This window comes from Thamnophis elegans, chromosome 15, assembly GCF_009769535.1.
Source record: "Thamnophis elegans isolate rThaEle1 chromosome 15, rThaEle1.pri, whole genome shotgun sequence".
Taxonomy (NCBI): Eukaryota; Metazoa; Chordata; class Lepidosauria; order Squamata; family Colubridae; genus Thamnophis; species Thamnophis elegans.
Window position 1 is genome coordinate 19,115,175 of NC_045555.1, and position 22,673 is coordinate 19,137,847.

The 22,673-nt window shown below is 44.1% G+C and overlaps 1 protein-coding gene across 1 annotated transcript in view; it reads left to right on the forward strand.

Moving 5' to 3' along the window:
• PKD2L1 (polycystin 2 like 1, transient receptor potential cation channel) overlaps positions 1–16,805 on the forward strand; it is a 48,049-nt gene extending 31,244 nt beyond the window's left edge. Inside the window, exons 7-15 of the mRNA XM_032232233.1 lie at positions 513–683; positions 1,741–1,922; positions 5,614–5,734; positions 6,714–6,812; positions 9,268–9,389; positions 10,046–10,163; positions 11,822–11,958; positions 13,592–13,718; positions 16,590–16,805. Of these exons, the coding sequence (XP_032088124.1) occupies positions 513–683; positions 1,741–1,922; positions 5,614–5,734; positions 6,714–6,812; positions 9,268–9,389; positions 10,046–10,163; positions 11,822–11,958; positions 13,592–13,718; positions 16,590–16,805 (1,293 nt within the window). The remainder of the gene's footprint in view (positions 1–512; positions 684–1,740; positions 1,923–5,613; positions 5,735–6,713; positions 6,813–9,267; positions 9,390–10,045; positions 10,164–11,821; positions 11,959–13,591; positions 13,719–16,589) is intronic.
• The last annotated feature ends 5,868 nt before the right edge of the window (positions 16,806–22,673 follow it).

Here is a 22,673-nt window from a genome sequence, read left to right on the forward strand (position 1 = left end):
CACCACAACTCTGGAACACCTTGAGCAATTTCAACCAAATTTGGCACACAATTGACTTACTCTCTGGGAAAAAATACTGTGGGTGTAAGACACCCTAACACTCCTCAGAGTGTGCATTCTGTTAAGATACAGCCTGTTGTGCCTTAAAATTGATTCTACTGTACTGCCATAAAATGGCTTCTTCTGTACAGCACAGTGGGATTGCCATGGTAACGGTTTCACAGTACTACACAAGGGGGCTCCTTCTGGTAAGGGCGAAAATCCAACATTAGAAATTACGTTTAGTCTGAACATTTCCCCCCTATAAATAAATACCCGGACAACGCCAGGTTATCAGCTAGCTATTTATAAGGGCCAAGTAAGGAAATCACAGCTGAAAATGGGAATGAGGTGAGGCTTCTGCCCCCTTTGCTCCTGTGCATTGGAATCCCTCGGCAGATATTTGAAAGGGGAGGAGAAGGAAATGCTTTTGCACCCTCTGCCCTTTCTATTGAATCTCACATTTCTCTCAGCTTTCTGTTTTAGCCATTGGATTCCACATTTTTCGTACCATTGAAGTCAACAGGTTAATGGGACAGCTGCTAAGAAATCCCAACATCTACGCAGACTTTGAATTTCTGGCTTTTTGGCAAACCCAGTACAACAACATGAATGCTGTGAACTTGTTCTTTGCCTGGATAAAGGTACTTTTCATCCTTTGTCTCTCATCCCAATTTGATAAAGTAAGAATTTTCTATCCAGTAGGGGTGATAAAAGGGATGTGGTGGCTCAGTGGCTAAGACGCTAAAACGTCTTATGTTTTAGCTAAAACTGCATTGAAGAAATTGAACAAGAGAAGTGGAAGTAACTTAGGAGGAGCTGAAAGAGGAAGAGGCTGCATTTGGGGGTGGCTTGGCAAGGAATGCGGCAGCTCAGTAGCTAAGACGCTGAGCTTGTCAATCAGAAAGGTCGGCAGTTCAGTGGTTGGAATCCCTAGCACCGCGTAATAGAATGAGCTCCTGTTACTTGTCCCAGCTTCTGCCAACCAAGCAGTTCAAAAGCATGTAAAAAGGCAAGTAGAAAAATAGGGACCACCTTTGGTAGGAAGGTAACAGCATTCCATGTGCCTTCGGCGTTTAGTCATGTCTATCACAGAGATAACTTCGGACAGTGTTGACGCTTCGGCTTTGAAACGAAGATGAGCACTGCGCCTTAGAGTCAGGAACGACTAACACATATGTTTGAGGGGAACCTTTACCTTTACCTTTTGGGGTGATAAGGTGGCAATAAAGGAACAGTGCTGGTATCTGTTTACTGTTTTGATTTATACCCTGTTATTTTATCCATAAAGCACTCAAGGTGGCCAAGAGTCTAAAATATAAATCACCAGACAATTAAAATCAAATGAGAACAGTTAACATCATTCGTCACAAATTCTGTCGGAAGAGAAAGATCTTTTTCTTGAAAGTGCCAGGGCCAAATGCAATTCCTGAAGGAAGATATTCCATAGCTGGGGAGTAATTCAATAGATGGCCTTGGGAAAGTATTTCCACTCATTTCCCTTTTTTGGATTGCAAAACAATAGTAAAGGAGAAACAATTTGAGAATGCCAATTTACTTTATATATGCCTTATCCCATTGCATGCAGAATACTGAATTTTTAAAGTCCAGATAGAGATTGTCTTTCTTTATTTTTCATCATCTATTCTAACCCCAAACCTAAGAAGTTCACTGGCAGTTCTCTTTTCCTCTCCTATCCAGATATTCAAATATATTAGCTTTAACAAAACAATGACCCAGCTGTCTTCCACTCTTGCCCGATGTGCCAAGGACATTCTGGGTTTTGCCATCATGTTCTTCATTGTCTTTTTTGCCTATGCGCAACTGGGCTATCTCCTTTTTGGAACCCAAGTGGAAAACTTCAGCACCTTTGTTAAATGCATGTGAGTATCTCCCATGTTGTCCTTTCCTTTTTTTACTTCTCCTTCATGGCAAGGATCTCAGCCAGATGTTTATTATCCAGAAGTCTGTTTAACTTCTAATCTGAACTGATTATTCCGCATGAGGAGTTAAGTTATCCTGGTCCGCTCTATTCTTTTTCTTTGAAATATGTTGTTTTGTTTTTTGCTTTGTAACAGTAAACCGCCCAGAGTAACTGTGCAGTAGCATTGAAATTGAAATAATAAATGCCTTAGAGAGGTTTCATGTACCCATATCTTTCTTGAAACCTTTCCAAAACTCCAAACCCACAGATAATAAGAAATGCTGTTCTTGCCTGTTTAAATGATGCATGAACTCCAAAAATGCGACACAAGGCTTTGGTCCTATTCCTCTGACCTCAAACAGGACAAAAAAACCAAAAGAAAATGATTTCACACCCCTGACCAAAAGTATCAGTAAAAGTTATAATAATAAATATCTGGTCATGTGAAAGACATGATCCTTAATGTTTCCTGGCCTCAAACCCTTCTCCTTAAACTGATTCTCCAATGGATTCACAACCACTTCAGATTAGATGTTGCAAGATTGGTAATATACCATACCTTTTGGGGTATAAGATGCACTTCTCCCCCCCCCCCACTCCAAAAGTGGGTGAAAATTGTGGTGTGTCTTATACACCAAATGTTGCTGAAGCCCCACTCACCTGCTGGTCCCCACCCTTTGGCTGTTTTTGGCCTCCATGTGTCGCGTTTTCAGCCTCTGCACACTCCGATTTTGGCCTCCACACATCACATTTTCGACTGGTTCCAGGTGACAGGGATTGGCGGGATCCCCACCACCTGTAACCAGCTGAAAATGCCATGCACAGAGACGAAAAACAGGGCATGCAAAGGCTGAAAACATGACGTGCGAAGGCTGAAAAAGCGACACGCTGAGGCAGCTATTGGCAGTGGTGTCCTGTGGTGATCCCTGAAGCCTGGAACAGGTCTAAAGTGGAGCATGCAGAGGCCAAAAACGCGATGCAAGGACTCCAAAAATACGACGCAAAGAGGCGGAGATGGGCTGTGGAAATCCCTACAGCCTGGAACAGCTCATTAGTGGTATTCCTGCAGACCGATCCAACTGCCAATCAGTTGCTCGTGCCGAATCAGGCTGCGATAATATGCTAAAGCTGACCAGGCTATTTGCTGTTTGCTACAAGGATGCTAGCCAAATGAATACCGATGGATGCTGGTAGGCAGAGGCAGAATTTTTTTCTTGTTTCCCCCCAAAAAACTAATGTGTGTTTTATACTCTGGACCGTCTAATGCGAAAAATACAGTATACTTTATTCTATGAACCCAATTAGAAGTCTAGTTGCAGGATTTGTGGGAATGGAAGAACTGCTGATCCAGGTGAGTTTTCAAGTCTCTATTACCGTATTTTTCAGAGTATAAGACACACCTTTTTTGTTCAAAAAAGAAGCTGAAAATAGGGGTACATCTTATACACTGAATGCAGCATTTTTTGCCTCCTGAAACCCTGCCCCCTTCACCAAAATGGCCATGCATAGCTTGTAGGAGGCTTTCAGAGAGCTCCTGGAGGCTGGGGAGGGCAGAAATGAGCAAACAACAGCCCATTTTTTGCTCAATTTTTGTCCCCTCAACCCTCAGAAGCGCTCTATAAGCTTCCTAATGCCCTTTTTTGACAAAAAATGGGCCAGTTTTTGCAAAAAATGGGTCAGTTTTTGCTCGTTTTTGCCCCGCCCCCCCAGAACACTCTACAAGCCTCCTAAGGGCTACTCATGCCCTTTTTTGGGGGGAAAAACAAGCCCATTTTTGTGAAAAATGGGCTGTTTTGGGGAGGTTTGCAGAGTGCAAAACTTTTTTTTTTTAATTTGCCTCTTCAAAACCTCGGTGCGTCTTATACTCCGAAAAATACGGTAGATGATTAGGAGGAATCTAATTCCCTTTCCACATTTCCATTTTCTTACTTCTTCCTCCATCTTTCCCATGCCATCTGGTCTTTCAGAGGAGAATGTATCAGGGAGCTGGCAGCCATGATGGTTCAACTCATCGTTCACCTGTCCTTCCACTTCTTCTTACCTACCAAAGGAGCTGTGAAATGTGGCCAGTGTAATATATTACAATAGTACAATTAAATAGATAGATTTAATAATACCCATGCCAAGATCCCGTTCCCTATCAGCCACATGATCCACAGTGGTGGTAGTGGTGGGTTATTCATGTTTCAGGAAGAATTGTAGACACAGAACTTTCTGCATAGGTTTCCTTCCATGTTTAATGGGTTCATAGTAATAATACTTTATTTGCCAGCGCACAACATATGTACAATGAGGGCATTGTATACCCTCAGTGCATACCCCCCCGCCAACACAGTGAGGACAAAACAAAATCCCTAAACCAATAAATCATATTAACAAACACTCAGTCCCATTACACCAGTGTGAACATGTTACACATTGTGCTGTCCCTGCAAGTCCATTGCACTACATAGTTATGATGTTATTTCGCATTCAGGAGTCTGACAGACCACGGATAAAAACTGTTCTTCAGCCGGTTTGTATGGCTTCCTCTGCTTCTATATCTCCTTCCACATGGTAGGAGAATAAAGAAGGACTGATGTGGTGCGATTCATCCCTGAGGATTTTCCTCATTTTTCTAAGGCATCTCGTGGTGTCAGGGGGCAGCCCATGATGTCTTGTGCTGTGCTCACCACCCTGTAGTGGTTTTCTATCCGTGGATGTCAAACAGGCATGCCATACTGTGGTGCAATAAGCGAGGATGCTTTCTATTGTGGACCGGTAAAAGGAATGAAGGAAGTTAGCACCTAACCCCCTCCTAGAAAAATGAAATATCTTGGGAAATATTGTAAAGGCAGAATATTATATTTCCTTGGATAAAAAATGGAGAAACATGTTTTTAGGCAGGAAATAGACTCACTCTTAATAGCCCCCACCTTTGTTAATGGGCCATTTTAAAAAAGCCTGAGCTAGTCTACATAACAAAGGTAGCATTAGCCTTCTACAGAAACTTACCACATGGCATCTGGGAACTCAACCAAGCTTGGGACTCAAAAAGGCACACAACCTACAAAGTTAGCTAAGACCCCCCCCCCAGCCCCTGGGAGTCTGACAACCAATCAGAATACATTTCTTACACAGGAACAGGAAATGGAGAGGTGGGGCTGAATAGAGAGTATAAAAAACCCAGGAACTCTCAGTAAGCCCCTTCTTTCTCGTTTCTTCTTCACCCAACATCTGGAAGCATGTGACTCCCTGTCTGTTCAGGAAGTCAAGCCATGTGGTCCTGTCCACCATTAAAACCATCTTTCCAAGCAGCCTTCTTGTTTCCAGTGTCTTTTTCCCCACTTGGAACTGAATCCAGAAGGACATTTCTTCCAACAATTGGTCATCAGTTGTTCTTCCACCCTGTTTTTAGGCAAGACCCTAAAGAAATGGAGTCTCTGTTGGGCCTTCCTGGCCACCTGGGTCGTGTTGTGTTTCCAGGTAAGGTCTTCGCTGAGATGGACTCCCAGGAATTTAAAGGAGGAGACTTTATATGGAGATCTAACTCAACTACTTAGCTCTGTATTTCAGAAAGAAGAAATATTTTTGCTTATCTAAATCCTTCCATCTCAGCTCTTTTCCTGAAAAATCATATTGCCAACTCATTTCCTTTTTCCATTCTACAGCTTCACACAATTTCGCATCATTCTTGGTGATTTTGACTATAATGCTATTGACAATGCCAACAGAATCTTGGGACCCATATATTTTGTCACTTACGTCTTCTTCGTCTTCTTTGTGCTATTGGTAAGTTGATTTTGATTTAATGAACATAAAAGAAGGGTAGATTTTGGATGAAGAGTGAGGAGGACTAATGGTAAAAGCAGATTTAGGGTGAGACAGTTGATCATTGGAAATACCGATTTGCCCGAACCAGTAACATTTTTACTACCAGTTCAGGCAAACCGGTCCAAACTGGTAGCATTTCACCCCTTGATTGAGGGGAAATATGGATCTCTCCTGTAGTGTATTTAGCAAAGACAGTAAGCCCAGGACTCAGATGTTTTAATGCCCTCTTCAACTGTATGATGCTTTGATAAATATTTCTCCCTCTGTAACATATAATTCTAACAAAAAAATTAAAAGAAATTCCTAGTTTTTCATATAAAATCTCTTCCCTGGTTTTCAAAAAGTGAAATAATAGAACAGACCAAAAAAAAGTTTTGTTTTGGAATTGCTATTTAATATTGAAGCATTACCGTGTTTTCCCCAAAATAAGACAGGGTCTTATTTTCTTTTGACCCCCTCCCCCAAATAAGCGCTTGGCCTTATTTTCAGGGAGGTCTTATTATTTTTTAGGTGCAGAAGGCAGCAAGCGGGGGTCACATGAGGGCTGCTGCTGTGTTGCAATATTTTTGGGGAGGGCTTATTTGGGGGGGAGGGCTTATTTTAGCACATGCGCTCAAAAGCCAATTGGGCTTATTATTGGTCTTATTTTCAAGTGAAAAGGGTAGTTCCAATTCTTCAAATCACATAAAAGCCACAAGTACAGAGCAAATTCCCCCTCACCCCCCCCACACCATTCAGAAGAGCAGATTCTTGTAAAAAGTTTATTTTTCCTTTCAAATTCATTCTTAGATATAGATTATTATAATTGTTATTTAACATATGTCAATTCATATCATTTTTCTGCTTGTATATTTACATTTTGATATTTTCTTATTTCCTCAGAAGACTGGATTCTTAATTTCAAGATAATCTGCACTGTATTTTTTCTTTTCTACAGAACATGTTTCTGGCTATTATAAATGACACCTACTCTGAAGTAAAAGAGGAACTTTCAAACCAGAAGAATGAACTGCAGCTATCGGACATCCTGAAGCAGGTAGTTCATTCATTTATACCTTTATTTCATCTTTTATGAATGAGATTGTTTTTGAATGAATGCTTGCTAGGGAGCATTTTGGCACCTCTAGAAATCCTTTGGGAATTTCCGTTTCCATGGCAACTGTATGGTGCAACCCTCAGGGGGTTTCCAACCAGAGATGGGTTCTTACCTATTCGGCCCGGTTTGGACAAATAGGTAGTAACTACGGTGGACACGTGACTGTACCGGTTCTATGATCGGCAGCACCATCTTGATTTTCTCTTCTGCGCATGCACAGAACAATCTTCATTTTAAAAATGTGATTTTTATTCATTTTTTAATGTTGTGTGCATGCACAGATTGTTCAAAACAGAAATGGGCACTGAGGGGATAAGACACCCTGTCTGGTATACATGTGAGCAAAGAAAACACGTGCGCACAATTTTACGACCAAACCAGTAGTAATGGTGGCCGGAACCTACCCCTTGTTTCCAACCTGTAATAAAAACTTCTCTGGTGTTTTGCCTGGACCCATAGTGAAAGCCAGGGACACCAGTCATTCCAATACCGAAGTGAACCACAGGCTATCCTTAACTTACTATCACAATTGGAACTAGAATTTCTATGGCTAAGCACAGTGGCTGTTACGTGAGTTGTGCCTGATTTTGCAACCACGTTGCCATGGTTGATAAATGAATCACTGCCGTTATGTGAATCACACAGTCATTAAGCGACTCCAGCTTCCCCCACTGACTTTGCTTGTTGGAAGCCAGCTGACAAGGTCATAAATGGCAATTACATCCATGGGAAGTTGCAACCATAATAAATACATGCCAGTATCCATCCAGCCAAATTCTGAATACGTGACCATGGGGATGCTGTGATGTTATAGGTTTGATTGTAAGTCACTTTTTTCAATGCCATTATAACTTTTCTGTCAAGTTTTTAAAATTTATATACTATTTGATTTGATTTGATTTGATTTATTTATTTATAGGCCGCCCTTTTCCCTGAGGGGACTCAGGGCGGCTTACAATCAAAAAGGAAGGGGGGTGTAGGACAATACCAAAAAGAAATGTGCACAAAGTAAATTAGACAGTAAAACTCAACATTCACTCAACATTCGGGAGGGGCAAAAATAAGATTATCCCCAGGCCTGACGGGCTAGCCAGTTCTTGAGGGCTGTGCGGAAGGCCTGGACGGTGGTGAGGGTACGAATCTCCACGGGGAGATTGTTCCATAGTGTCGGAGCCGCAACAGAGAAGGCTCTCCTCCGAGTAGTCGCCAGTCGGCACTGACTGGCGGATGGAATACGGAGGAGGCCAACTCTATGCGATCTGATGGGACGCAGGGAGGTGATTGGCAGAAGGCGGTCTCTCAAATAGCCAGATCCACTACCATGGAGCGCTTTATAGGTGGTGAGTAGGACCTTGAAGTGCACCCGGAGATCAACAGGTAGCCAGTGCAGCTCACGGAGGATCGGTGTTATGTGGGCGAACCCCACATATCTGATAACCCAGTGTTGCCCGGGTATGTATTTATCCCAATCCTGGATTAGAGGGAGCCCCCTTGTGGAGTACTGTGAAGCCATTACCATGGCAACTCCACTGTGCTGTACAATAGAAGCCATTTTAAAGTACAACAGGCTGTATCTTAACAGAACTTGAATCCTGAATCCAAAATGCACACTATCACTGTCAAAGCTACTGTTGATGCTATGTATATAGTCCTTTTCATTTCAGTGGCCCAGGCATTCTGGAGTTATGCTGGAACACACACACACATGGATACACACACACACCCGCATGCACACACATACACACGGACACACACCGAGGCGTGTTAGGGGTGTCTTATCCCCACAGTATTTGTTTCCAGAGAGTAAGTCACCAGTGTACCAAGTTTGGATGACATTGCTCGAGATGTTCCAGAGTTATGCTGGAACATACATACACACACAGCCATTTTTAGATATATAGATAAGTATTTTGAATATAGTGTATTGTCCGGGCATACCATTTAAAAAAAGAAAAAAAGATAGCACATATACTGATAGCAATAATAGTGATATAACAAAATAATTCTAACCACATTTATTATTATATTCACTTATTTATGTTCCTGTTAAATATATTAGATGAAGAAAGAGTATTGTTATATGTATTCCAATGCCATTGTAACTTTGAATGGTTACTAAACAAAAAGTTGTAAATAAAGAATTACCTGTACTTTATACAAACATAGTTATATAAAAGTGAAACTGATAGTATCAGTTTCTTTCCAATATTTGTGACTGTGCCTTATTCAAGTAATTTCAGAAAAAGTGTAGGGTAGAAAGGAACTTGTGAATTAAGGCCTCGCTGGGGTGTCTGCCATTGTGCAGCCTGTCCCAGTAGTTGCTAATGTTGTGTATTGTGATGGCCACAGTGTAAAACAATGACGATAACTTTCTTTTGCATTATTTGTGTAAAAGGGCTATAACCGGACACTGATGAAGCTGAAGCTGAAAAAAGACCGAATCTCTGATGTACAGAAAGCTTTGCAGAAAGGAACCAAAGAGCTGGAATATGAAGACTTTAAGAACAGTTTGAGAGAGTAAGCATCTTTCCAGTGAAATTCACAAATCTCCCTCATTAGACCAGGGATGGTTAACCTTTCTGTTGCCACGTGCCGAAAATGCAATGCATATGTGACAACCGCCCTGCCCCCTGCCCCTGCACATGTGCACATGTTCCCCCCACCCCTGTGCATGCACGAGCAATGCCCTCGCACCCTGTTTTGGACCTAGCAGGCCTCCCTGCAGCCTCCTTGGACCAAAAATAGGCCATGGGGGGAGGGGCGCTGCCGCCCATCCTGTTTTGTGCCTCCCAGGTTTCTCTGAAGCCTCCTGGGACCAAAAACAGGGAACAGGGGGGAGTGCATCCCCTCTATGCTCAAGTGCAGGCACATGCAACACCCTGCATGCGCCCCTGCGCATGCACAGCAGAGACCCAAAAATCAGCTGGCTGTCAGGAGGCGTGTGCTGTGAGGTGGAGCTGAGCTGGGGTGATGGCTAGCATGCCCACAGGGAGGGCTCCACATGCCACCTGTGGCACTCATGCCATAGGTTCACCATCATAGCATTATACCATCATACCAGTCAAGCAGTGTGCTTCAGTATCAACCTTGCTATTTATGCATCAAGTGTTACATTTTCAGATTTCGTGTTCACCCTTCTCTCTGTTCTCCATCCTTACCCTCAATTTATTCAGGCTGGGTCATGCGGAACATGAAATCACAGCAGCCTTTGCAAAATTTGATAAGGATGGTAACCAGATCCTTGACGAGGAAGAGCAGAAGAGAATGCGGAATGATCTAGAGGAGAACAAAGTAAGGGGGAAAGGTGATCTGTGATGGAATATAATGAGGAGGTGGACCACCAGGAGGGAGGGAGGGAGAGGCAACTCGGCTCAGGTATCATGTGTGGGAGAAAAAAGGTGAATACTTCACAGAGTATATTGTAGATTCAGGTAAGTAGAGTCCTCAGTCTGGCAAGTTTTTTTTCTATAGGTATGGAACAATAAGGAACTCAGCAGGGGTAGGATTTAAATATTTTAGCAACTGGTTCTCTGCCTGTTTGCTGGGGGGGCGTGGCCTACTTGGCCTCCTGCACTGCGGTGGGGGTGCATTTTCACCTTCCCCAAGCTCTGGAGGGTTTTCTTGAGCCTCTGGGAGGGCGAAAATAGCTCTCTCCCTGGGCTCCAGAGGCCAGAAACGGGCCTGTTTCTGGACTTCTGAGAGGGTCATTTTTTACCTTCCCAGAGCTTCCGCACAGGCCCTGCACTTACCTGGCATCCAAAATGGACCACATGGAGACTCCTGGGAGGGGTGGGGTGGGGTGGGGGGTGGGCAGGGCAGGGCCAGCCAGTCCTTGCAACTACCAATTCAGTGAACCAGGTGTAAAACTAGCATCTGGTTCACCTGAACTGATCTGAACCGGCTGAATCCCACTCCTGGGACTCCGATTGGAAGAACTCTTCATGACATTCTTAGCTTTGAGCCTGACATCTGGTTTGTATACACTGTTTAAACTTTCATATATTGATATTCTATGGTCTGAAATAAGAAATGCTTTACGGATAGGACTCATGCCATATAATGATTTCTCTATCTTGGGCTCTTCGCATTTAGTAAGAAAAGGGAGAAAGCTGAGTGTAATTCATTTTTAAGTTAATTAATACTTTGCGGAAGCAATATGCAAACCAATATTCAACTACTCTTCATCTCTATTATACTTTTCTCCCTGACAACAAAAGTAGAAATAACTGCATATATTAGTATTACATGCAAAAATGCATTTTACTGTGGAGTTTTTGATGCTCATATTAGGAATAATATGTGCTGTTGTTAGTTGCGAAGTCATGTCCAACCTATCACGACCCCATGGACAACGTTCCTCCAGGCCTTCCTGTCCTCTATCATCCTCTGGAATCCATTTAAGCTCACATTGTCTTCTTCAGTGACTGCATCCAGCCACCTCATTCTCTGTTGTCCTATTCTTCTTTTCCCCTCAAGGGGAAAAGTCCTTCCTTCTCATTAGGTGGCCAAAATATTTGAGTTTCATCTTCAGGATCTGCCCTTCTAAAGAGCAGTCAGGGTTGATCTCCTCTAGGACTGACCGGTTTGATCGCCTTGCAGTCCAAGGGACTCACAGGCATAATATGTATAATATGCATATTCTGATCAATGTGAGTGAAAATGCATATGAACTTGTGACAACTATGGACAGTTCTACCTATGAACAATAAATAAGTTATGGGATCGGGAGCAGTTATTGAGAAGAGCCCGCTAAAGATAGGACTTCAGGATCAAGTAGTAGAAGATTGCTATGGCATAAATTTGTTAGCTGTACAGAGAGTTAAAGTGAACCTCGTAGGTCAGTAATAAATCCAGTGGAAGAAAACACACAAATACATGTCTGCAAGATTTTAAATTATTACAGTGAAATCTCATTATGATTAAATAACTGATTAAATTTTGTTCCTCAGGTTGCTCTGAATGAAGAAATTGAAAATTTGGGGAAATCCTTCAGGGACAACACTTTAGACAATACTCTTGGTTTTGCAGAGGCAAAGAATAATCAAGCAAACAAAAGCAGCCGAATTTCTGAGGAAGAATTCCAAATGTGTGTAGTATTTCATTTGATTTTAACCAATAACCAAATACATATCAAAATATACAGGTAAAATTCACAGGCCCTAAAGGGAAAGAAAATGTTAACATTTACTAAATGAACATACACAAATGGCAGCACTTGGAGACCAACAAATCTGCTAGTGTTGATTAATATGAAACCTGTTTCATTGGCAGAGCACAGTAAAGCAAGGCGGTAGGTTTCCAGCTGAATAGGCAAGTTGTTTATGAAGTGTTAGGCGTGGGATTATGAGTACCAAAAATGAGTACCAATTTTTCAAACCTTCAGTGTTCTACGCCTCCCAACCTATTGCCTACAACAGGTAATGAATTATAAATAGCAATAGCAATAACACTTAGACTTACCATATTTTTTGGAGTATAACACCCATTCCCACCTCCCCTAAAAAAGGCTGAAAATATGAGTGTGTCCTATACTCCAAATGTAGCCCTGCTCACCCGCCGCCCAACACCCTTCAGCCTCCACACATCCTCTTCCTGGCTGCAGAGATTGCCACAGACAGTGGCTTGCGTTTTTGGGCTCTGTACCTCGCGTTTTCAGCCTCCAAATATTCCATTTGAGACACGTTCAAGGCAGCTGGAATCGCCAGAGCACATCACTGCCAGTCGCCACCTCTTCATGTTGCGTTTTCAGGCGGCAGTTGGAGTGTATGGAGGCTGAAAATGCAAGATGTGGAGCCCAAAATGGCAACCCGGAACAGCTGCTGCCTTCTTTTATCTCTTCCATGCTTTGCCTGCTTTACTAATTGCAGCTCCCTATGATGATCAGTTGTGCCTTAAAAGCTGCTTTTTAGCCCCAATGAGGTGCATGCAAGCGATGCACACTGCTCGCTCACAAACAGCAAACTAATCTGCTGAAGCTGTGCTGAAGGACGCTAGCCAGATGAATACCTGGTAGGCAGATTTTTTTTCCCCATTTTCTTCCCTAAAAACTAAGGTGCATCTTATACTCCGGAGCATCTTATGCACTAAAAAATACAATATATATATATACTGCTTTATAGCCCTCTAAGCAGTTTTACAGAGTCAGCCTATTTTCCCCCAACAATCTTGGCCCTCATTTTACCCATCTCAGAAGGATGGAAGGCTGAGTCAGCCTTGAGCCTGGTGGAATTTGAACTGCCAAATTGCAGGCAGACAGCAGGCAGCAGAAGTAGCCTGCAGTCCTGCACTCTAACCACTGTGCCACTGAGGCTCTTCAAATTGGAAGTTGGGGGTTTACAGTACTGTCTTTTCTTTTATTCTCCCTGGTCTTTGTCCAGGAAACTGCTAATTTCAGGATCCTCCATGCCTTTGTTCATGGCATATAAGGACATAGCTCTTTCTCCTCAATCCAATGTATTGCTTTGTATGTAATGGACCTTCTTCTCTCTTTTTGTTTAAAATTGTAAACCACTTCCGTTAATTCTTGCCGAAATTATATTCCTGCTCTCAGGAACACTTGTGACCAGGAGATGGACGAACATCAAATAGATATCGTGCATGCATCAGAACTGGATAAAACATGCAGGGAATGGCCTTGACTGTTGCTATGTTCTATCCTAGATACTATTTTAAAAGTAGGTTTTCGAAGCCTCCCTCATTCCCTCTCTCCCGTTCAACAGACTCCTGCGGCGAGTGCTAAAGTTGGAGAATTCTGTTGGTGGCATCATATCCAAGACCGAAGCCTTGGTAATTAAATTTGAAGACCTTGAAAGGAACAAAATGAAGAAAAAAGACTCGGTACCTGAGGTATGTCAGCAGACTATCAGGGATGGCTTGGAGATGGTTTATATAAGCAGGAGTGTCCAACCTTGGCAACATTTAAGACTCCTGGACTTCAACTCCCAGAATTTCCCAGCCAATATGAGGAATTCCTCAGCTAATTCTGGAAGTCCAAAAGTGTTAAAGTTGCCAAGGTTAGACAGCCCTGGCCTCAGGGGAGGGCTGCTACGGATTCGCCCGGGTTTGGAAGAACCCGTAGCTAACATTATGGCCGGTTTGGAGAACCTCCAAATCCCACCCCTGGCTGGCCACTCCCACCCTTCCCCTCACAGGAGTCTCCACATGGCCCATTTTGGATGCAGGGTAAGTGCAGGGCTCATGGAGAGGCTAAGGATTTCTCTCCTTACTTCCATCAATTTTTCTCTCTTTTCTTTTTCTGTACTTTGAAGTCTGAGATAGAATTCCAGACCATCTGCCTCCCCTTTCCAAAGTCCACTCTTGCTATTTCCAACCACGCTCAGTTTACTGTCAGCATCCACAATTTTCTTATCTCTTTGCTCCTTTTTTTCTTCAATTTTTGGAACTCTGTCCTCAACTTTCTTCATTTGATAAATGTCCTCAATTTTCCCTTCTCTTTTTTCTGATCTTCATTCTACATTGTCCATTCTCTCCTCAATTTTCTCTGTTATTACTAATATTTTTTGAATTTCAAACATAATCATTTGCAATATTAATGTTTTTCATGTTGCGCCATTCTTCCAACATATAAACACTGCCACTATAGCTTTCAAAGCGTTTTGTTATATTTCAAGCAAGTTCATTATAATCTTTCAGTTCAAGGCTTTGTCTTCACTCCAGTCCAACAACTTATAGAGCTCCCGAAGAGCACCTGTGTAAACAATCAGTGCTCTTCCCACTATCTCTCTCAATAAACAAAGTGAAATGCCTTGAAATGTAAATCTAATGATCAAAGAAAAGAAAGAAAAAACAATGTTTCCAAGCCTCCAGCCTTAAAGTGGCAGTGTTACTTTTTTTCCTCTGCTGTTAAAGCCCTCTTTATATTCTTTATATTCCAAACTTACAGAGAAAATTTTTTAAGAGAAAAACAATCCAATCAAGCGTTGTAGAAAAAAGAAATTTATAATCCACAAGTATAAGAAAAAAATAAAAGAAGAAAAAGTAGAAGAAAAACTAACCCATCCATTTTTAAAAATAGGAAACAATTGCAGAGATTCCATCCGTAAAAAGAAAAATTAAAAAAAAGATAACACACTAAGTTTAATGTACCTTAATCTCGCCACTTATTTTCTTCTGTCTTCAATTTTAATTTAGTTATGATTTTCTATGGGTAATCTCTTTTCTAATAATAAAATTTCTTCACCAATTCGACACACTTTCTCTTCCGCTTTCTTTCCGTTCTGGAGCTGTCCCAACTTCAGCTTCAAGGCTGCATTTCTGTCATCGGAAAAAGAGCTTTTCCTGGATTGATCAGGGACTTTGTGGTGTCCCTGAGATCAGCAGGACATGCTCTTCTCTATCACCATCTCTACGGGATGGTTTAGGTCCAAAAAGGACCGTCTAGTGACAGAAATATTGACTGCAATCTTGGAGCTCCAAGATTGCACGTTGTATCATTGTGATGTCAGCTCTCTCCTGTCAGTATGAATTCATTTTTGACAACCGGATATATTTCATCTCACATCTACAATTCCCAGACCAATAAAAGAATCTGTACTGAATTCGGGTATCAAAAATTATTTAGCACCTTTCTTTTGCTGTTTGTTGGCACTCAGTTCATTTATGCCTTGATGGCAAACCTATGGCACACATGCCACAGTGGCATGCACCGCTCTCTGTGTGGGCACGCAAGCCATCGCCTCAGTTCAGCTCCACCGTGCATGCACGCACACCTCACGCCAGCCAACTGGTCATCAGGTCTCTGTTGCATATGCACAGGGAATGTGTGGGGGGTGCGTGCACATGTGGGTGGGTGGGGCTTGTTCAGGGGATACATGCACATGTGCTGTGCCCATGTGGGGGGGCAGAGCACATACGGGGGCACATGTGCATGTGGGGGAGGGCATATGTGGGGGCCGCACACGCATTGTATTTTGGGGGTTTGGACACACATTCTTTGGGCACTCAGTCCGGAAAAAGTTAGCCATCACTGATCTATGCCATTTACTTTCTCCCTGAAACTCAAGACACTACATTCAATATATCCCAAAAGCTAAGAGAGCAATGCAAATATCTGATTGCCACCCTAGATAAAGGGAAATATCTTGCTTTTGGAAGAATGGCTTAGGCCAGCGATGGCTAACCTTTTTCCCATTGCATGCCAAAAGCAGGGGGAGCGCAGAGGAGTCGTGCATGGCTTGCCTACACCCATAATGCTATGTGCATTACCCCCGTCTTCCGCCCCTCACTTTTGGCTCACAATGGACCTGTTTTTTTGCCCTCTCCAGGCTCCAGAGGCTTTCTAGGAGCCTGGGGAGGGTCAAAACAGGCTCCCCTGCACTCCCAGAGGCCCTCCGGAGGCTTCCCTGAAGGCTCCAGTGGGAAAAAATGGCTCTACCGGCAAATTGGAAGTCACCCTGAGGCCTCCGGAACGTGAAAAATGGCCCAATGTGCAAACTGGAAGCCAGTTCCCAAACTTCTGGTTTGCACTTTGGGTTGTTTTTCACCCTCCGGGGGCTTCAGAGAAGTCTCCAGAGGGTGAAAAATGGCCAAAAAAGAAGGACGAAGTCAGCATGCGCACGCTGGAGCTGACAGGGCAACGCCTCACATGCCCTAACAGATGGCTCCACGTGCCATCTGTGGCATGCGTGCCATAGGTGGCCATTACGGGCTTAGGCTTTCCTTCATATCACAGTGTCTTTTGCCTCTCCTTGTTTGCAGGGAGACCAGCTGATTCAAGAAAATCTGGCTCCACAGACTGCTGAACGTGCTGTTGCAGAAGAGAATGGATTGGAAGCGGCCCATGTGCAGGAGAATTATATCAGTGTGAACTCTCTGAATAGGAGTCAGGGGGTCTATCCCCTTCTGTCCAGATTAGACCTATTAAACTCTCAAACTCCCAAGACCATCCAGTTCAAATCTAACAGAAACTTCTAGCTTATTGCTGAATACATGCAGCATTCATTACTCTTGCTTTTTCACTATATTTAGATTAGTAAATCATTTAATTACGTTTTCATCTTGCCTCTAGGAATATTTTTGCCCCTTTCTTTACTAAAAGGAGCTTTTGGGATAGGGAGCTCATTCATTTCAGAACTGAGTGGGCAAGCGGTTCTTTTAACCCAGGGGTGTCAAACTCGTGGCCCGCAATCCAGATGTGTCATGTGCTGGCTTTGCCCCCACCCGGTTTAGGGAAGGAGGGAAAAGTCCCAATATGTCACGTGACACTGCCGTGAAGACGAGAGTTTGATGCCCCTGTTTTAACCTTTCTAAACTCTACTAGTCTTATTGTTGGGTGATGGATGCAGAAGGGACAAAGAATGAAGGCCTTGGCAGATTTATCTACAGTATTTTGCCATATAGGACCAAATTAAATTAAAAAGGAAACATTTCCTGGGTTTTAAAATATGAATTCAGTTGGTTTTAAATCACCAACTGGACTCAAATTTTGCATTAGGTTTTAAAAGTTTCACGGCAATCCCTGAATTTGGTATTGTCAAAATTTGCAGAAGGAATGTTTCTGCACAGGTTTCACTTCTTGTAGGAAAACCAAGTTCATACTAGAAATTGTAATTAGCTGGTATATTATTGTTACACCAATAGTGCTAGGATTCAAATATGTGTGACAGTTCTAAAACCTGGCTAAAGATCTGCATGATGATTAGCATATTTAAATGGTCAGTGGCTAAGATGCTGAGCTTGTCGATCAGAAAGGTTGGCAGTTCGGCGGTTCGAATCCCTAGCACTGCGTAACAGAGTAAGCTCCCGTTACTTGTCCCAGTTTCTGCCGACCTAGCAGTTCGAAAGAATGTAAAAATGCAAGTAGAAAAATAGGAACCACCTTTGGTGGGAAGGTAACAGCGTTCCGTGTGCCTTCGGCATTTAGTCATGCTGGCCACATGACCATGGAGACATCTTCAGACAGTGCTGGCTTTTCAGCTTTGAAATGGAGATGAGCTCCGCCCCCTAGAGTCGGGAATAACTAGTACATATGTAGCACATTACCTTTACCTATGTATCATACGCACTAACAATAAAATAAAAATCAGTTAGTAGGTAAGGATAATATGCACAACCATTAACAAAACTGAGGCTGAAGTTTTTCTGCCAGATATTCAGATGACGAAATACATGCAGCTATTATTTTCCCATGTGTACATAGGATTGAAATCCACTGCCTCTTGACTATTAAATGCCTTCTCCTTGTCTAGTTATCTTATAAATGTCCTGAACTGAAGTGCAAGTAGTTTTTAATGTCCAGGCAATACATCAATCCATTATATGCTAAGCATCATTAATCTTTCCTCTGACGTCTTTGGCAGATTTCAGAAGCAAAGTAAGGCTATCCCAGGGGTGTCAAACTCAAGGCCCGCAGGCCGGATCTCAAAATCATGTTCTTTAAGTGGAACTCTTCTGCGCAAGAGTGCTAATTTTGGAAATCATTGGAAGGATGAAGTCTCAGAGGTCTATTTAAGGCTAAGCTGAGAACAATCTAACGAATAAACGTTGGGGTTAACGGATATAAAAACTGCAATTCACTTCCTGAAGCGTTCTAGAATTCCTGGCAGAGGGCTGCAGGAAGCTGTCACGGCAGAAAACAGAGCCTCGGTGAGTGATGTCAAGCCCCCCCCCCCCCCCCGAGGTCAAACACAACTGTCATGCGGTCCTCAATGGAATCAAGTTTGACACCCCTGGGCTAGACTAAGTTAGTATTTGGTTAACCTGGAATTTGTGTGTGGCCTAGACCAGGCAGTTGAAAAAGCACCCAAGAAAAAGCACTTTCATGCCTTGTATAGATTTGCTATTTGTCCTGACCCAGTGAAGCTCCATTAGTCCTGCTTGGATAGATCCGTTTGTCATTTATGTAAACTGATAAGACAAAGCCAATGGCGTTTAGTAAAGAAACTAGATCCAATAATGCCACATTATTCCATCTCTGCTATACCGTAGTAGTTCTTGTGCGATGCATCAAGACAATCTCCTCAAGTCAGTGAAGCAGTAATTCTGAGGAACCTTTTCCTGTGTGACTATTGTGTGCTGGTACAATCGTCTGCGTTTCTATTGTAACTCCTTGCATTAGTGCAGCAATATTGTGCTTCTACTGATAATGTATCATGTAACTTGAAAAAATGAAACATTTTTCAGGGAACAACGTTGTTTTGTACTTTTTCTCCTCACACAAAGAAAGAAAACTCAAAAGATTAGGGAGCCTACGGGTGTTAATAAAGGTCATTATCTTGGCGGGAGGATGAATGCACTACGATTTTACAGACAAACACTCATCCTTCACTTCCATCTTCTTGTGTGAACCTTTCTTGTCATAGACAGTGAGAGAGATAGCTACTGCAGAATAGATTTGCTGTACATACTGTACTTTCTGCTTTATTAAGTAAATGAGGTAATGATGCCAACCTAACAAATGTCAGTCATCTTTCAGTATTATATAAGTGTTAGCAAGCCACATGATCTGAGTTAACAATTAGCAATGTGGTATTCTTGTGAAGTATGAATGAATTCTTGATTCTTTGACAAATTGGACATACAGTACTTGCTATTAGAAAAAGGTACAACTGATACATACGTAACAGGAGTTGTACAGTCGTGTTGACAATTCTATATATTTTGGCCAAAACACGGCCATAGTAAAAGGCCAGACTATGTAAATTAATGTTTTAATTCCTGAATTGAATAATCTGCAGCAAAAGGGAAAAAAGCAAATAAGGTTCAGTTTTTATCAATGTTCTGAGGTATCCACAATCTCATGAAACATTTTATTATGAGTTTTGGATGGCAGTTTCTAGAAACAAATTATATTTTCAAAGATGTGCGAAATAGTGTTGATGATGATCTTTAGTTACTCTGCCATTCTCTAGGAGGCAGAATCTGGGAAGCATCATCTTACCAGAAAAATCTAAAGTTATCTTCCTACCTAACAATTTTCTCCTTCAGTTGCAAGAAGACAAGTAATCAATTATTGTGGACTCCGTGCTAATTATTACAAAAAAGGAAGTTCATAAAAGAAAATATAGTAAAAACTTTGGAGGAATCACTGATCTTAAGACAGTGTTGCTGAACCTTTTCAGCACCGAATGCTGAAAAGGGGGCGGCGTGCATGCATGCTGGGAACCAGAAGAACAGCCATCTGGTGCGCATGCGCGGAAGATGATCTTCCGGTTTCCGGCATGTGCATGTGTACCAGCCACCTGGTCTTCCAGTTTCTTGCGTGCATGCATGCATGAAGACCAGCTGGCCAGTGCACAGGTGGCATGCGGAGCCATATCTGGGGGCACGCGAGGCGTTGCCCTATGTCAGCTCCAGCACGCAAGCACGCTGGCCAGCTGATTTTCAGGAAAAGCTCTGGAGTCTGGGGAGGGTGAAAAACGGACCAACTGGGCCCACTGGAAGTCAGGAAATGGGCTGTTTCCGGCCTCCGGAGGGCCTCTGGGCAGGCGGGGGAGGCTGTTTTTGCCCTCCCCAGGCTCCAAGAAAGCCTCTAGAGCAGTGGTTCTCAACCTCTCCCTCCCTCCATTTCTCTTTTTCCCTATCTCCCTCCCGCCCTCTCATTTCTCTACTCCCCTCCGCATCTTTCTCCCTCTCTCCCTCCCTCCTATCTCTCCCTCCCTCTCCCCATCTGTCTCTTTCTCCCTCCCCTTCTCTCTCTCTCTGCTGAGGAATAGTCGCCACCCAGGTGGTGGCCTTCCTTCAGGTAACCTTCTCACAATCTTCTGGCCTTGCTGTATCATCCCTCCCCCTCACACGCGAGGAGAGGGAAAAGGAGGAGGGTTGCCAGAGCCTTAGTGCAGGAGCGAAGCAGCCCTGTACCCACCTTTGCACCACATTCGCCCATTAGGCAGCCTTCGCTTCCTTTCATTTCAGGTTTGAGTTTGTGCCCTCCGCACTTGGCCAAAGACATGGAGGACACAGCAAGGTCATGGCTGGAGCCTCAGTGCAGGAAAGAAGCCACATCCTTTTGTGCCCTGTTAAGACCCTCCTTAAATGAGCAGCCAGCTCATTTGGTGCTTGCTTGTGGGTGGTCTCCCCATGTGTGCGCACCCTCCCAGCCCCACCATAGCTGGCCAGGGGGTTGCGAGAGGAGGGGGTCACCCGAAAGGAACTCTCGCCCGGGAAACAGGGGACGGATGGGGAGCAGGAGCACCGTTTCCCCCTGCCTCAGACCAGGTGAGGAGGAGGAGGAGGGTCAGCGGGGCACCTGGGAAAGCGCACGGGGAGCACAGGACAGGCACCTGAGTGAGCTGGCGGGTCGCGGGGAGCCTGAGATGCAGAACAGCATTGTGAGGTTCCGACGCTCCGGCCCCGATGGAAAGCAGAGCGCCATGGCCAGGAGACCCGGTGCGATGGGCAGGGGCCGCTGGGCAGCTTTCCCCCTGCCTGTCCCCCGCAGTGGCTGCTTCCCAAACTCCACTGAGCCACCTCATCTGTACCATTCTGGGCCCCATTCGTAGTGCCAGTTGAAGAAGTGAGCCTCGGTGCCGAAGGTGCGCACACCCGGGTGGCCGCGGATGAACTCCAGCACGGCGCAGGTGCCACCCCCTGACGCCCACAATCAGCATGTGCGGGAGCCATCTGGCCACCGCCGCCTTGGCCCAGTTGCTCCCGCCACCCCTGCAGCCCACCGAAGTTTCTTGCGGGCGGCAGGCAGGGGGCGGGGGTGGCATCGGGGTGTGGCTGGGGGCACAGCAGAGGAGCAGCAGGCTGTAGTAGAGGCAGGTGCCCGAGAGCAAGAGCAGCGCGCCCAGCAGAAGCGCCCGGCATCGCCACAGCCTCCACCTCTACCCGCCATGGCTCCATTGCCGCCGGCTGCCATGACTCTCCAGCTGGCACCAGCGCGGGTTCAGGGCACGCAAGTTGTGGAAGAGCCACACTCAAGTCACTTAGGTGACCACTGTGAAAGGGTCGTTCGATCCCCAAAGGGGTCGCGACCCACAGGTTGAGACCCGCTGCTCTTGAGCCTGGGGAGGGCAAAAAACAGGCCCACCGGAAGTCGGGAAATGTGCTGTTTTCGCCCTCCCCCAGTTCCAAGAAAGCCATGTGCACATGCACAGGGGGCAGCAGAGGGGTCGTGCGCATATGCACAAATGGACACAATGTGGGACGGAATTAAATAATTACGGGTGTGGGTTTAATTACAGGTGTGGGCATGCATGCTTTTGGCACTCGAGGGAAAAAAGGTTCGCCATCACTGTTCTATGCTTTGCTTTCTGCTTTGTCTGCACAAGCCTGCAGAAGAATGCTGGCGCCCAGGGTTACAGCAAAGGAGGGAGTGGCAGTCAATAGGCTGGAGCCTTGGTGACCTGGAAGGGCTGGAACCGAGGTCTCTTTGGTGTAAAAACCAGAGGTGAAATCCAGCAGGTTCTGACAGGTTCTGGAGAACCGGTAGCGGAAATTTTGAGTAATTTGGAGAACTGGTAGTAGAAATTTTGAGTAGTTAGGAGAACTGGCAAATATCACCTCTGGCTGGTCCAGAGTGAAGATTTTGCAGTATCCTTCCTCCGCCATGCCCACCAAGCCACATCCATCAAGCTACACTACAGCCACCAAGACACGCCCACAGAATTGGTAGTAAAAAAAATTGGATTTCACCACTGGTAGAAACCCAGGATCGGGCCTAAAGAAGAGTTTTCGAGTCTGGAAGTTTGCAAGAGAAATCTTATAAACACTGGATTTCTTCAAGACAAGAAAAACTGAACTATCATTAAAAATAGCTTACTAGGTTGTCAGAGACTTCTATTGCAAATTGTAAGGATACCAAAATTATAACCCCCATGCAATGATGCCATTGTACCC